The sequence below is a fragment of the Oncorhynchus mykiss genome, chromosome 7, assembly GCF_013265735.2.
Source record: "Oncorhynchus mykiss isolate Arlee chromosome 7, USDA_OmykA_1.1, whole genome shotgun sequence".
NCBI classification, from domain to species: domain Eukaryota; kingdom Metazoa; phylum Chordata; class Actinopteri; order Salmoniformes; family Salmonidae; genus Oncorhynchus; species Oncorhynchus mykiss.
In genome coordinates, this window is record NC_048571.1 from 40,418,035 (window position 1) to 40,434,539 (window position 16,505).

Consider the following 16,505-nt stretch of genomic DNA (forward strand, 5'->3'; position numbering starts at 1 on the left):
ATCCTAACTGACATAAAACAGGGATTTTTTACTAGGATTAAATGTCAGGAATTGTGAAAAACTGAGTTTAAATGTATTTGGCTAAGGTGTATGTAAACTTCCAACTTCAACTGTACATAGAGAGAACATAAAAAGGCAGGTATCAGAACAACAAAATTGTTGCTTGAGTGGAATGAGAACAGCAAATGAGATTAGTAAAATACTTGTGACTGTCGACAGTCAATTGGTACAAGCATATTGCCTTGTGCCACTGCCTCTTAAGTGTTCACAATGAAACCTCTAATTTGTTTAAGGAGGTCATAATATTGGTGATAAAAATCCCTAACATGAACATACAGTAGATATCCGATAAGCACACATTGAGCTAAAATAAGGTCAATTTCATAATGTTGACATAACACAATGCATGGAAACAAACGTAACCCTACTGATAATAAGAACAAGTATGCCTAAATAAGTCCACGTAGACACGCAGTTTTTCTACCAATGGACTTGAGATTACACATGATCGGATTTGCCTTCCAAACGAAATACAACAGAATGAATTGGACATGTACTATACTATAAAATCCTTGATGTAGATGGGAGGGAGATAGGCTCTCAGTCTTCAGATGTTACTTTCATTCCCCAATTGGTCTGCATCCCCTGAAACTGAAATGGTGTAATGCCAAAGCACACCACATCTCAAGTGCTCAGCCTTGCATGCATGCAGCATCAGCAAGGATCTCCTATGGAAAAAGTAACGTTGTTCCCAGAAAAGTTTATGATTATCATTATCATGATACCACAGGAGGTTGGTGGCGCCTTCATTTGGGAGGACGGGCTCGTGGTAATGGCTGGAGTGGAATTAGTGGAGTGGTATCAAACACATGGTTTCCAGGTGTTTGATGCCATTCCTGAAAATAAAAGAGAGCCGCACACTCTAGGAGCTCAGATGCAAAAATTTAATTACCAACGTTTCGACAGCCAAGCTGTCTTCAAGATGCCATTCCGTCAGCTCAGTTCAGGGCCATTATTATGAGCCGCCCTCCCCTCAGCAGCCTCCTGTGCATGAGACGCAAACAAACCAAACAATCCCAGAAGGCAGTCCATGTGTTATCAAATGCACTTGGATTCCCATCTCGTCTAGGACGTCCATCCTTCTGTGTACCTTGCACTGATGTTGAGTGGTGAAGGAAATTCTTCTTTCTGGTAGTGTGCATCTGTAATATAACGAGTTGCAGCAGCTTGAGGCGGCACAGGGGCCCATGGTTTCCTGTTATTCACAGGTTATTTTGCCATCAAAGCTGGATAGAGCGATGGCAAAGGCCTGCACCGCACACATGGGGTAGCTGTAGTCCAGAGTGAAAGCATCATCTGCTACTCGTCCAAACTGCATCACAATATAGGCCTCTAGAAAAAGAAAAGAAATGAAAACAATGTACACACAGTTTTACATTTAAATTTTTGCAACAAAAAAACTCCCAGAAAATATACTGTATTTGGGAGCTTTGTGACTTTATTTCAACCTTATTCACCTTATTTTGTTCTTGGAATTTCATCCACCGGTATTGTATACGATAGTTACTAGATATAAGCAATATGTACACAATGTTATGATTGTGGATGATTTTTCGGTTTGAGGCTCTTCTCACCATCTTTGCTGTGGATGATCTGAAAGTTCTTGATGGAGGCCTGTGTGACCCTGCCGTTGAAGTTCAGCACATGTGACGCCGTGTCGTCGTTCCACGTGGGGGTCTTGTTGTGGAGTTCGATCAGATTGTCCATCTTTCTGTTCTGGAACTTCATCAGTAAACCGTTGTTGTCCTGAGGAAGAGGGATGTGGGAGAAACGCAGCAGCGTGGCTGGTCACATTAACAATATGGATAATGAGGAATGTTGCGGTGAAAGGAGACCATCCGATGTACTATGTGGCCTCCTACAAAAGACTGCTCATTCAAGACCTTTAAAATCAGGACAATGGTGTTCATTCTCATCCATAACACAGGCAGAATGACATCTGTACAACAACGGTTTGCTTACGCTGCGAGGTCGGATGGGTACCCGTTCACTGTCCTTGCCCATCCCTGGGATGATGACGGTCAACCTTCTGGGGCCCTTTATTCCCAAGACATTAGTTTCCTGTCGACCAAAGGTCAGAGCGATACGCGGAAATAGGAATGACATTGTTATGGAAGTTGGGAACCCCACATTTATCAATTTAACATAAGATTTTCTAATTATAATCTTATAGGTACTTCAAAGAATGTTTCTTTGAAGTACCTATAGCCCCTTCACTAACCCTTTGTAACCCATTAAAGAGTCATTGAATGGCTCAACTATACAGAAATAATTAGCAGTTTGTAAACTACTTATAAAACCTTCATAAAGAGTACTTCAATGTCAAAGCCTTACATAAATGATGGCTGCTAGTTCTTGGCGAGCATTGGACATGTCTGGTAGAGCTCTGTCTGGATGCAGAGCATTGTCAAACACTGTGAACTTAGTGCCCATCATATTGGACCTATGGAGTGTAAATAATCAATCCATGAATGCAACGAGCTTATGAAATGCATGATTCCAGGTGTAATACTATGTATTTTATAGACAAGTTACAGTTTTGATCTATGACTATAGGTTACTGATACCTCAACTTTCCAATGAAATTTTCTCCACCCCTAGACAAGTCTGTGGGGTCAATGGAGATAAGGTAATTGGAGGTTGTGCTTTTCTTTCGTTTTCTCCCAGCCAGTAGAAAGACCTGTAAAAACACAGAATAAATCTCCTGGACAATGATTCCTCAAAAGCATATCATAACGTAAATCCACAACTTGGTTTTAAGCTCACGTTGGCTCCATCTCAGATCGAGATTAATTTTGAAACCAAAACCTCAAAAGCGGTGTGTGACTCATCTGAAGCCACATTTGTGGGTTATAATACATTGACAGACAGAATAGAGATCCACAAACCCCTAAATTGGACCTCCGGGAGTGCCTCACCTTCTTTTCATTGTCGAGGTGGAGATAATATGTAGGGTACAAGCCTTTGTCCATGCCCCTCTTGTCCCGGGTCATTTTGCATTTGACCGTCACCCCCTGCTGGGCTGGCTGCAGGACAAACTCCTCCAGGCTGTCAAACTCAATGTCCGGGGATGGAGGCCTCTCCTCCTGGATGTGGGACAGAAAAAAAACTGGATTATCAGTAGGTTAATTTATACATGGCTCTATCTACATTTTCATCCTCTCTCTCTGCCTGTTTCTTAAATGCATTGGAGAAGGTCAGAGGGGAGAGACCTTAGACTTTCTTATCCAGCGTGGTTGATGAGGCAAGGAGTTATCTTTTTTGGAGCCCTGATCAGAAGAATGCAGCATTGTATACTCCACCCCACAAACCATCACTGTGCAGTGGAAACATTGTGACCTAGGTCACGATTCAATCCATAATCGCAGAAGTTCAGCACTATAGTGCGTTTGAAATGTAAAAGGTCATTTCTGATCGAACCGACATAGGCAGCATTTACAGTCCAATTGGTATTTTGCTATAGTGCTGAACTTATACGATACGGATTGAATTGAGAACCTAGTCACTAAACGGGGACCGGCAGACACAAACCTACCTTCTTCTTCTTCTTCTTCCCTTTTCCCTTTTTCTTTTTTGTCCCTTTTTCTGCCTCAGAGTCAGAATCGTCACTCTCTGATGCTTTGGCTGATAGAAAAATAAAACATTAGGAAAACTGGCAGGAAGACACCCAAACATTTGGGCTGTATTTAATTAAAGCAGAAAACACTTGCCTGTCTTTTTCTTCTTGTCTTTGTTCTTGTCTTTACCCTTGTCCTTGTCCTTGTCTCCCCCTGCTGCGAACATGGATGCCGGGCAGGCGTTCTCCTTCTTTTTTGATTTTGACTTGCTGGACTTGGTTTCTGGTTCACTGTCATCACTATCAGATTTGGCTGCTGGTTTTAGAGAATGCACTCCAGGTTATGATCATATCTCAGTATACCTACAGTGCTGTAACATTATTGCAATGTGTTCTCTTCCAAAATGGGTGTGGGACACAAATAATACATGACGATGGGTTAGAGATTGTCAACCATCAAATCGATCATTATTTACCCCTAAAATTTCAGCAGTTTAAAATCAATACGTAAAGCTAGTGTTAACACTTACCTTTCTTCTTGCTCTTGGAGTCTGACTTATCCTTATCTCCATTTACACAGAACAGAGAAGCCGGTTCCTTTTTCTTGGTGTCTTTCTTCGTTTTTTTGTCATACTCTTTGTCATCTGAAAAAAAGGCGCGAGGCAAAAATACACCTCTCAAGCGATGCCATTTTCTCACCAGTGCTATACAAAAAGAAGTTCTGAAACGCGTTTTGTATTTTTGTATACATATTTGCATTCGGTCTGGTGTGTAATGTGCAACAGCTTGTTTGGTGATGACAACGTAAGGCTGTGCGGTTTCCTAGTGTTTCCTCTCACTCAACATTTCGCAAAGAAATCTCCTACCGAATCCTCTTAAACCAGGTTGTATTCTTGTTGTTTCAGTAACTCCTGCCCACCTTTCGCTTTGGATTTCTTCTCCATGCCATCTTTGTCAGAACCTTCTTTTGTGGTCTTTTTCTTTACCTTCTTTTGTGGAGTCTCTTCCCCATCATCTTCTTCTGTATCTGAACCTTGATCAGAAAAGGGGACTTTTTTTAATTAATTGGGTTTGAAATAAATGTTGATGCTTTAACATGCAGTTCCACGCAGAGCATCATCTCAGTTATATATTGCCGACTGCTTACCTTTCTTTTTCTTTGGCACACTTTTTGTTTTCTTCTTTGGCTCGTCTTTCTCTTTCCCTTTCACTTTTTCCTTTTCTGTTTTTTCTCCGTCTGGTTTCTTTTTCTTGACCTTTTTCCCACCTATTTGACAACAAAAAAAATGAATTGAGAGATGACCTCCAAAAGAAATGAATATACTTTTGAGCGATAGCCATATTAATTCATTACATTTGGATACTGCACACTATCTCAGATAGAAATTATTTATTTGTGGATCACCAGCATTTTGCCAATCATTTGCGTATGTCTCATTTGAAGATATGTCATTTAAACTGTGCAGAGCAGTCCATACTTTGAACAGCAGGATTCTCTTCTCCAGACAGCTCTTCGCTCTTCTTGTTCTTGCTCTTTTTGGGCTTGGCATCGGCACCATTGGTGGCTGGGTTGGCTGACTCGGCCTTCTTCTTTGGCTTATAGAAAGCATTATCTGCAGGAAGAAGAGTCAGAGAGTAGACGAGGAGAGCGGGGCAGACACCGGAGAGAGATGACACAGCTGTGCAGTAAGGACAAAATCCTACGTTTAAGATCTACTGTATGTGCGTAACAGCCTTTTGCATGAACCATGCTTTTACACTGAGTGCACAAAACATTAAGAGCACCTGCTCTTTCCATGACAGACTGACCTGGTGAATCCAGTTGAAAGCTATGATCCCTTATTGATGTCACTTGTTAAATCCGCTTATATCAGTATAGATGAAAGGGAGGAAACAGGTTAAAGAAGGATTTTTAAGCCTTGAGACAATTAAGACATGGATTGTGTATGTGTGCTATTCAACGGCTGAATGGGCAAGACAAATATTTAAGTGCCATTAAACAGGGTATGATAGTAGGTGCCAGGTGCACCGGTTTAAGTGTGTCAAGAACTGCAGCGCTGATGGGTTTTTCACACTCAACAGTTTACCGTGTGTATCAAGAATGGTCTGGATGCCCTTTGGGTAGTGGACAACTTGACACAACTGTGGGAAGCATTGGAGTCAACATGGGCCAGCATCCCTGTGGAACACTTGACACTTTGTAGAGTCCATGCCATGGCGAATTGAGGCTGTTCTGGGGGCAAAAGGGGGGTGCAACTCAATATTAGGAAGGTGTTCTTAATGTTTTGTACACTCAGTGTATGCCAATAGTAAATGTTGCAGGAGCATGAAGATTTTAGTGACTTACCATCCAAAAGACAGTAAGGTGCAAGCAGAAATGTATGGAGACAGAAACAAGTAAAGCACTGTACATTTCAAATCACACTTCTATAAACACAGTATACTTGATTATCCCATATTATATATTTTTACTACTGTCAAGACATTCTCTTAAAACCGATTCATTTTCAAAAAGGAAAGAGTGGCCAATTCAGTAATGTCTACATTTGGCACAGATAACACTCATTCTAATATTCTAGGTAATACTTTCTATATTATGTAACCTGCCCTTCTGACACAGTGACCTAACAATCAAGCATTAGTCACCTGCCTCAATCACAAACATGTCTTGTCACATCCAGTGTTAAAAAATGAAGTTACATTATTATAATGTAGCAGTGGGGGGGTTGGAAGTGTGCAGTTGGAAGTGCAGCGACCAACCCAACTCTATTCAACACGCAAGCACATTCAGATTTTCTCTGAATCAGTCTTATTCACTCGCTCTGGTATTATGTCAGTCAGCCTCCCACTACTCCCAGCAATCCCTTTCATGGGACAACTGACCAGAAACCAACTATCACCACACCACACCACAGCATCCCAAGAAAACTGGAATAAGGTCAGTCACGGTTATTCTGTTCATTTAAACACGGACTGACGACGGAGGGCAGCGATGGATGGCCACAGTAATCCGATTAAGATGTGGCTCTATTTCTGTCCTCACCTCAGACCAGCTGTCACTAGCGGCCTGCAGACCAAACGGTCATCATGGATTTTTTTCAAGAGAAATCTGAATATGTCCATCAAATAGATTGTTGGCTATTTCATGAATGACAGTCAACATTGATGTGGGAAAGGGGTTACCCCCTTTCCCACATCACAGCAAATATGTTACCTCACAAATGTATCAGAGCCTCATCACAGCCCAGTGGCCAATTCTACATAACCATCAATACGGCCTTGCGGTTAAAGTGCGATTGGAGGTGTAATAGTTCGATCGCTGGCCGAGTGATACCAATGGGACCCGATGCACCTCTGCTTGGCACGTTAAAATTATAGATTGGGGGCCTTGTGATAGACTCGCATCCAGAGGGTGTCCTTTTTAACTGAAGCTGCCTCACGCTACGAAACAGGAGGCTCCGGTCCTGCTCCTCTGAGCAAGGGCTACTCACGACGGGGTAAACCAGCCACTTTAGAACTGTAACAATACCACAGCAGCATGCTCGATCACTCGAGTATTCGGTTTAAATAATCTAGTCAACCGATTTTCTATCCACTGAATTGTCTAGCAATCAAGAGGGCAAGTAATTTAACCCGTAGTCATCGTATACACCATTACAGTATATCCGAATTAATCAAAATGCTATATGAGAAATGTTATTAACTTTATAGGACCCATCGCGAGTATTCCTTCTCTCCGGCGTCCCTTCGACAAGAAAAGCCCCTCAAAACAGTTTCGATAACGTTACCTTCTCTGCAGACATTGTGTGGCCAGTGACTTCAGCTCTAACAAACTACAGACTCCTCTTTTCCCTAAAAGTTTTTAGTTTAAAAGGAAGAGGGGGGGGGGGGCAATTCAACACAATGGAGATAATAAAGATAGTAAGTAGCCTGGGACTCAATGGCTGGCAATCAGCAGAAAGTTGCTAATAGGATTTATTTGTAAAGTCATCAGCTCTCCAAAGGCAGAGACACGTCAACGGAACGAACCAACATGGCGGGGGAGGAGGGGTGTTAGAGGACAGAGGACAAACACAGGTCCGTTATACACATGTGGTAACGGACCCCCCCCCCCCCCCCTGTGAATGGTGAATGTAATGGTCGATGTGACTCATTACTAACCAACTTTGACTCGGACACAACACAGGAACTAAACGACACACACACACACACACACACACACACACACACATGTAAATGGACAACAAGTGTCTTAAAAATGTAAGCAAAGGCACACCCTGCTGTAAGTATCTTTTTGTATTTTAAAACTTGGTATGATTGTCTTTTACCTTATGTGGAGTGGATAAATCTTGACTTTCTTGAGACCTGTGGAATCAATTTTTAAAAATCATGACACTGTTTAATAATTCATTTATTCAGACATAGGTTTGGGCAAGCCATATATGACATTGAGATGCATTGAGCTGACATTATTTATTATTATTCGTGAAATAGTGTAATGTCTGTTCTACATGATGTATATCTGTAACATTGCACCCTCCTGAACACCTTGCAAAGAAGGGCATCTATTGGTAGATGGGTAAAAATAAAAAATAAAGCATACAGTGAAAATCCCTTTGAGCACGGTGATGTTATTAATTACATTTTGGATGGTGTATCAATACACCCAGTCAGTACAAAGACACGGGCATCCTTCCTAAGGAAGGAAAACCACTAAGGGATTTCACCATGAGGCCAATGGTGACTTTAAAACATTTACAGGATTGAATGACTGTGATAGGATTGATCTTCAGTTTTATCAACAACGTTATAGTTACTCCACAATACTAGCCTAATTGACAATGTGAAAAGAAGGAAGCCTGTACAGAATAAAAATATTCCAAAACATGCATCATGTTTGCAGCAAAGCAAAAGCACTGAAGTAATACTGAAAAAATGTGACAAAGCAATTACATTTTTGTCCTGAATACAAAGTGTTATGTTTGTGGCAAATCCAATACAACACATTACTGAGTACCACTCTCCATATTTTCAAGCACAGTGGTGGCTGCAACATTAAAAAAATATATTTTCACTTTGTCATTGTGGGGTATTGTTGGTAGATGGGGGAGAGAAAAATAATATATTTAATCCATTTTGAATTCAGGCTGTAACAGAACAACATTTGGAATAAGTCAAGGGGATATGAATACTTTCTGAAGGCACTGTATATTAAGACATGCACCAAGATCTTACCGGTCGTCTGTCCAGACGTCTCTGAGGGTTTCCTTCCGGAGAGGCATGAGTGTCCTGAGGAGAGGGGTAGGAATCATAGAAGGAAAGTGGTTGTGTTCGAGGAGTGGATGGTTGTTCTGGACATGTGTGAAAAAGGAGGGAAGAACCCTTCTTAAGAACAAATGAAGACGAAAATCACGTTATTTTCGTTTGTAAGCCTATGATTTCAAAATATGATCCAGTAAGTACAGTAAGTGTTTTTCAATTGAAATGGTGGTGCTAGTGGGCTCCCGAGTGGCGCAGCAGTCTAAGGCACTGCATCTCAGTGCTAGAGGCGTCACTACAGACCCTGGTTTGATTCCAGGCTGTATCACAACCGGCCGTGATTGGGAGCCCCATAGGGCGGCGCACAATTGGCTCAATGTCATCCGTGTTAGGGTTTGGCCGGGGTAGGCCGTCATTGTAAATAAGGATTTGTTCTTAACTGACTTGCCTAGTTAAATTTTAAAAATCTTACTTTATATGTAAATAAAGTCACATGCATGTACACACACACATGTAGGTAGACAAACATAGGCAGGGATCTAAATTCAAATGTTTCATTGATAACACTGGTGCTCCCAATTTTTTTTTTTTTATTAAAAAGTTAGGAGCACCACATTAAATTTAGGGGAACCAGAAAATATATATTTATAAATCCAGTTTCCTTTCTTGCTGTGGCCCCAAATGTTTGGATATACTGGTAATGTTAGCTAGCCAATGAGGTAACATGACTGAACAAAGTGTAACCAAATGGTTAACGATGCGCTAGTAAGTTCAGAACTGCCCACGACATGGTTTATGAATGGAAAATGCGGTCTCGGGGTCCGCTATAGGAAGAAAGAAATGTTGCGCCATCAATTGTGGGCCAGGTCTTTTGACCTGATTGTGCTAGAAGCAAGCCGTTTTTCCCTGTAGTAATCGCGCAACCATGACGCTATCAAATATTTTTCTCTAGGGCACCCGGAAACCACGGTACAGCAATGCCTTAGCATTACAACAATTATTATGTGTAATATTGCTTTCCTAGTCGCACGGTGCTCCCAAAATACAACTCTTAGTCACACAGACAAATATTTCGTCACATATGCAACCAAATTGGTCGCACTTTAGACCCCTCAACACAGGCATAAACACAAGCTCAGACTCACACATGCATGCACACACACGTATGTACCTTTGACTGGCTCCAAGTAGATGCTGATCATTGGATGTGCTCTGTGCTGTGGTCAGTGTGGTCTCCCCTTAGCCCACCACTGTATGACTGCCCACAGGGGTTCATACTGATCCTGGCTATGTGGGCTGGTCATATGACCACTTCACTAAGATGATTGTCTACAGAGCAACAGGTCCCCTCAACCTCACTAATCCACTCCACTCTATTCCACTGCACACTACTACTACTACTACTACTACTACCTCTTAATAGGATTGCCCACAAAGGATTTGGTCCACTCAACAACTCCTAGTCCTCTCCACCACTACTTGTTAATCAGATTGCCAGCAGGGCAACCTGTCCCTTCCACTACCACCCACCCCACCAGGACACTACAAGACATCCTGACCCCCCTACACTATGGTTTACCATAATCAGCTCTACACCATCTGGGGACTTTTCAATCCTTTTTAGAAGAAAGAGGGAGATCTGATAGGGTTGGATTGTCAACCTCTATTATAAGAGTTTCCCTAACCGGACCAGCATAAGAAAAAAATGATTCAACATACATTCTGATATATGAATGAGAACCAGTGTGTGTTTACCATTGGTGGAGGAGTGGTGTTTCGTGCAACAGTCATATGAAGCATAGTTGTAGTTCCTACTTTCTACCACCAGATGCTGCTGAATATCAGTAGACCACAAGTGTTGCAGGAGCCAGTGATAACACATGGGGGCGCACATCAGATTTATGAGAGATTCTGCTCAATCATTTGAATATACAGCCATTTGAATCGATTTTACGTTGCAGCTAGATCTTTTTATAAGCCTATTGCATGACGATAATGTGTCATTCATTGTAACAATGTGTACTTACATTGCGTTTCGGCTACACTAACTGTCGACTACCGTGTAACAACACAGGCTCTTTTTTCACGATTTTCATTCGTTGTGCTATTTATACAGTCAACTGTGAAATTATTGGCACCTTTTGATAAAGATGAGCAAATATGACTGTATAAAATAAATAATACAAATACTGACTATTGTATGCTCCAAAGAAGTTGAACTTTATATATTTAACAATTGCTCGGAGAGAGATTTTAAGTAATACATTTATTCTCTCAGTTATATATATATATATATATATATATATATATATATATATATATTATACTAATACAATTGCTCAGAGAGAGATTTTGTGAAGTGATACTTTTGTTCTCTCAAAAAGATTGAGGTCAAAATGATTGGCACCCCACTTTTCAATACTCTGGCACCCTCTCCCCTTGCTAGGATAATGAGGATGTAGCTCAGTATTTGTATAATTGATTTCATACAGTCTTTTTTGCTCATCTTAATCAAGGATGCCAATACTTTCGGAGATGACTGTAAGTCAAATAATACTGATGAATAAGTCGTTGTAATAATGTGTTGCTCGTGGTAATATTATTCTTAGTAGTTTTAGCAGTATTCATAGCATAATCAGTTGTGCTGTAGTTGTGATAGTATCACTTGTACAGTATACAGCCCACAGGAGGCTGCCGAGGGAAGGACGGCTCATATGGTGTGAATGGAATGGTATCCAACACATGGAAACCATGTGTTTGATGAGTTTGATACTATTCCATTGATTCCGTTCATGCCATCACTATGAGCCTGTCCTCCCCAATTAAAGTGCCACCAACCTCCTGTGATTCAGCACTTGCGGTATACAGTGCTGTAGGCCACACACAGTATACATCTGCAGACTGCACCTGTCTGTGTCTCAACAGTAAATCAGTATTCAAGCTATTGAATGAAAGACGCCTCCTCTCTCGCCTCTCCTCTCCGTATGCCCCATCACACTGGCCAGCCCGTTGCCTGTTGAAAGAAGTATAGACTAATAGCTTTGCTGGCATTTCTGTAAACCCTTGACAGTAACACAGCACTTGGCAGACGGCCTAAGGAAGGCCAATGACCTCAGGGCTGGGGAGAGGGTGTCAAGATTTTAAAGAGACAGTACACCAGGCTGACTATAACTGAGGGATGTGGTGCTGTGTGTGTGTGGGGGGGGGGGGGGGTTTATGTTAAGTTCCACTGTGGTGTCAGACGAAGGCCCTACAAATTGTCAAAGACTCCAGCCACCCAAGTCATAGAATGTCATAGACTCTGCTACCGCACGGCAAGTGGTACCGATGCACCAAGTCTGGAACCAAGAGGACCATGAACAGTGTCTACCCCAAAGCCATAACACTGCTAAATAATTAGTTAAATAGTCTGGGTAGCTATTTGGTTAACGTTCTTCATTTACCCTTTTTGCACAAAATATTTGACTCATCACACACACTTCTGCTACTGTTTATTATCTATCACTTTATTCCTAGTTATATGTACATATCTACCCTCCATTACCTCATACCCCTGCACATTGACTCGGTACTGGTACCCCGTGTATATAGCCAAGATATCGTTACTCATTGTGTATTTATTATTACGTGTTTTACTTTTCTATTATTTCTGTATTTTCTTTCTCCTCTGCGTTGTTGGGAATGTCTGTTGAGTAAGCATGTCACTGTTAATCTACACCTGTTGTTTACGAAGCATGTGACAAATAACATTTGATTTGGTTTGAAGCCAGCTAGTGGTAATACACCCACTCCAGAGGTGGCGGCAGTGACCTCGAGCTCAAGTTCCAGGTCTGAAGTGTCAAAATATTTCATTTTGCCACTTTACTGCTGACCCAGCAGTCAGCGTAGTTGAGGACACTGAACCCGGTGCACTGTAAAGCCTGTTAAATGGTACACAGAGAGAGAAATGCCGTAGCTCAGGAAGGGCAAACAATGAAGACGAAACAGGAAAATGTGGGCTAAATTAACCAGGCCCCGAGGGAGCTGCTGCTTCGAAAAGGGTTAGAGACAGGGACAATGGCAGGAGGTCTCTTTAAGGTTCACTATAAACAACATGACGTTCTACAAACATAAGAACCAGGCTCTCAGGGCACTATAATAGAATAATGATACACAACAAGACTCTCTGATCTACGATCGTTGTGCTTGGAGCATTTCTCATACACTAGGTTCCAAATCAACCACGAGACCTCCCTACCCCTCTATAGCCACTCCTGTAGCTCTGAAACGATTGGATGGGTGTAAGCTGTTTGGAAATCAGCAGTAGTGTATAATTTCGGAGCAAGCTGCCACATCCGTGGAGAATATATGCCAGCCATGGTTGGCGGTACATCTAGCATATTTACTAGCATAAAACATAGTATGTACTCAGCCAGTTGGGGTCATGGCTGTGTGAGTCCATTAGAGGAAGAAAGATCCATGCCAACATGAGTCTGTCCATGAGGAGAGGTGTGGTCGTTATGACCTGAGATGCACTTCTCCTCTCTGCACTCTGTTTACAGACAGTGCGCCGCGAAGCACAGCCAATGAGAGGGAAGTAAACGTACACATTCTTGATTGTTGAGTGAACGATCCGGGTAGGGGTGCAAGGCCCCCCTCCCCCCACACACTTTTTCGATGTTCAATCAGATAAGGTGAATATTTTTGTAATTGTTTGAAATAAACTATGGCATCTTTTTCAGCCGAGACATCTAGTAATCGCAATAAAAAAGGGTTAAACTCAACTCCAGGAAGTCACATTTTCCTGCGAGTCACATTTCCATAGTTCTCAGTAACAACGGCCTCGCGCCTCTCCGTTGGACCTCCCTCAGGCGCTATCATGTGATACTCCACACAGCAAACAGACAACAGACAAATGGGGAAATGAGGAAAAGGTTAGTAGAGCAGGCCGATCCAGTGCTGTGTCAAACCTAATAAAGAACTAATCAAGAGCCTTCTCTTCAGCCTCTAGTGTTTCCAATGCACACAGTAAAACTTTCTTTTTCCAAGAAAAACAAGCTATTGCCTTAAACGGCTAAAACCTTGCCTGAAAAATACTTTGTCAAAGTAAAAAGAGAAGAGAGAGGAAAGCCAGGATTCCTCGAAGAGGGAGGGCACACTTAAGTATGTGCTCAGCCAGAGGATGATTTCATCACCAGTGGCCAGGGGTTGTGTGTGTGTGTGTGTGTGCGCCCTGCAGCCTGCAGCTAATAGAGGGTCCCAGTGGAGAGTGTGAGTCTTGGCGCCACAGAGACCATTAAGTTCATGGTCAACTACACACACACACACACACACAGGCAATCATGCATGCTCACACACACACATAGACACTGCACTGCACTGTATATTCACATACAGTACAGTCGTTAAGTATCACAGTCGTAAAGCATAGAGCATCACCTACTACCTGGAAATAGTGTGGTTTGCAAGGGATTATCAGATAATCAGGACTAATTTGCAATGTACAAAGTATGCAATTTAAACACTTTTTTGACAGTCAGATATGTTTGAGGTAGAGTGACATTACTTGAGCTTTGATTGGACTCCACACACAAAGATGTGTACAAAGCTCTCCCTAGCTCTCCATTCGGCAAATATAACCAGAACTCTATCCTCCTGATTCTTGCTTACAAGCAAAAACTCAAACAGGAAGTACCAGTGAGGCGCTCAATACAGAAGTGGTCTGATGAAGCTGATGCTAAGCTACAGGATTGTTTCACTAGCACAGAATGGAATATGTTCCGGGATTCATCCGATGGCATTAAGGAGTTTACCACATCAGTCACCGACTTCATTAATAAGTGCATTGACGACATCGTCCCCACAGTGACTGTAGGTACACATCCCAACCAGAAGCCATGGATTACAAGCAACATCCGCTCTGAGCTAAATGTTAGAGATGCCGCTTTCAAGGATTGGAAAACTAATCCAGACGCTTATACGAAATCCCGCTATGCCCTTCGACGAACCATCAAACAGGCAAAGGGTCAATACAGGACTAATATCAAATCCTACTACACCAGCTCTGAATCTCGTCGGAAGTGGCAGGGTTTGCAAACTATCACGGACTACAAAGATAAACCTGCCGCGAGCTGCCCAGTGACGCGAGCCTGCCAGACGAGCGAAATGCCTTTTTGTGCTCGCTTCGAGGCAAGCAATAGCTTGTCTGGACTACTGTGTGATCACGCTCTCCGTAGCCGATGCGAGTCTGACCATTAACCAGGTTAACAGACAGATTACCAAGACATGTACTCAGAGTATGCCCTAACCACCTGGAAAGTGTCTTCACTGACATTTTCAACCTCTCCGTGACCCAATCTGTCATATCTACATGTTTCAAGCAGACCACCATAGTCCCTCTGCCCAAGAACGCCAAGGTAAGCTATCTAAATTATTATGCCCCGTAGCACTCACATCTGTAGCCAATAAATGCTTTGAAAGGCTGGTCATGACTCACATCAACACCATCATCCCAGACACTCTGGACCCACTCCAATTTGCATACCGCCCCAACAGATCCACAGATGACGCAATCTCTATTGCACTCCACACTGCCCTTTCCCATCTGTACAAAAGGAAAACCTACGTGAAAATGCTGTTCATTGACTACAGCTCAGCGTTCAACACCATAGTGCCCTACAAGCTCATCATTAAGATAAAGACCCTGCGATTAAGCACCTCCTGGATCCTGGACTTCCTGACAGACTGCCCCCAGGTGGTGACAGTAGGTAACAACACATCCGCCACACTGACCCTCAACACAGGGGCGCTTCAGGGGTGCGTGCTTAGTCCCCTCCTGTACTCGCTGTTCACCCACGACTGTGTTAATGCGCACAACTCCAATACTCATTAAGTTCGCCAACGCCACAACGGTGGAAGGCCTGTTTACGGACGACAATGAGACAGCCTACAAGGAGGAGGTCAGAAACCTGGCCATGTGGTGCCAGTACAAAAACCTCTCGCTCAACGTCAGCAAAGGACAAAGATCATGGACTAAAGAAAATAGAGGGCCGAGCACGCCTCCCTTCACATCAATGGGGCAGAAGTGGAGCATGTCGAGAGCTTCAAGTTCCTCCGTGTCCACGTCACGAAGGACCTATAATGGTCCAAACACACGAACACCAACGTAAAGAGACCGAAAAGATTTGTCATGGGCCCTCCGTTCCTCAAAAGGTTCTACAGCAGCACCATTGTGGGCATCTTAACTGGCTGCATCACCGCTTGGTATGGCAACTGCTTGGTGCTGCAGAGGGTAGTGCGTATGGCCCAGTACATCACTGAGGCCAAGCTTCCTGCCATCCAGGATCTCTATACCAGGTGGTGTCAGAGGAAGGCCCTAAAACATTTCAAAGACTCCAGCCTCCCAAGTCATAGACTAGACTATTCTCACTGCTACCGAACAGCAAGCGATACCAGAGCACCAAGTCTGGGACCAAAAGGCTCCTGAACAGCTTCTACCCCAAAACCATAAGACTGTTGAACAGTTAATCAAATGGCTGTTTGCATTGACCCACATTTTTTGTGTTGCACTGATTGCACAGGCTCTATGCACACTCACTGGACTCACAAACTCACACATAGTACACTGACACTTCAACACACACATATACGC

General features: G+C 42.7%; 1 protein-coding gene across 5 annotated transcripts in view; it reads right to left on the reverse strand.

Moving 5' to 3' along the window:
• LOC110527748 (tubby-related protein 1) overlaps window positions 1-16,505 on the reverse strand; it is a 21,020-nt gene continuing 4,515 nt past the window's right edge. Inside the window, exons 1-15 of one of the 5 annotated variants that reach the window (XM_036983243.1) lie at window positions 10,047-10,367; window positions 8,852-8,905; window positions 7,945-7,981; window positions 5,095-5,212; window positions 4,764-4,883; window positions 4,536-4,649; window positions 4,147-4,260; window positions 3,771-3,932; window positions 3,596-3,684; window positions 2,979-3,146; window positions 2,628-2,740; window positions 2,395-2,503; window positions 2,023-2,121; window positions 1,635-1,806; window positions 1-1,392 (exon numbers count right to left, since the gene is read on the reverse strand). In XM_036983243.1, the coding sequence (XP_036839138.1) occupies window positions 1,259-1,392; window positions 1,635-1,806; window positions 2,023-2,121; window positions 2,395-2,503; window positions 2,628-2,740; window positions 2,979-3,146; window positions 3,596-3,684; window positions 3,771-3,932; window positions 4,147-4,260; window positions 4,536-4,649; window positions 4,764-4,883; window positions 5,095-5,212; window positions 7,945-7,981; window positions 8,852-8,898 (1,596 nt within the window). In that variant the 5' untranslated portion in view covers window positions 8,899-8,905; window positions 10,047-10,367 and the 3' untranslated portion in view covers window positions 1-1,258. Of the gene's footprint in view, window positions 1,393-1,634; window positions 1,807-2,022; window positions 2,122-2,394; window positions 2,504-2,627; window positions 2,741-2,978; window positions 3,147-3,595; window positions 3,685-3,770; window positions 3,933-4,146; window positions 4,261-4,535; window positions 4,650-4,763; window positions 4,884-5,094; window positions 5,213-7,404; window positions 7,701-7,944; window positions 7,982-8,851; window positions 8,968-10,046; window positions 10,368-16,505 lie in introns of those variants that run through there. The other 4 variants (XM_036983241.1, XM_036983242.1, XM_036983244.1 and 1 more) reach the window with 4 other exon arrangements.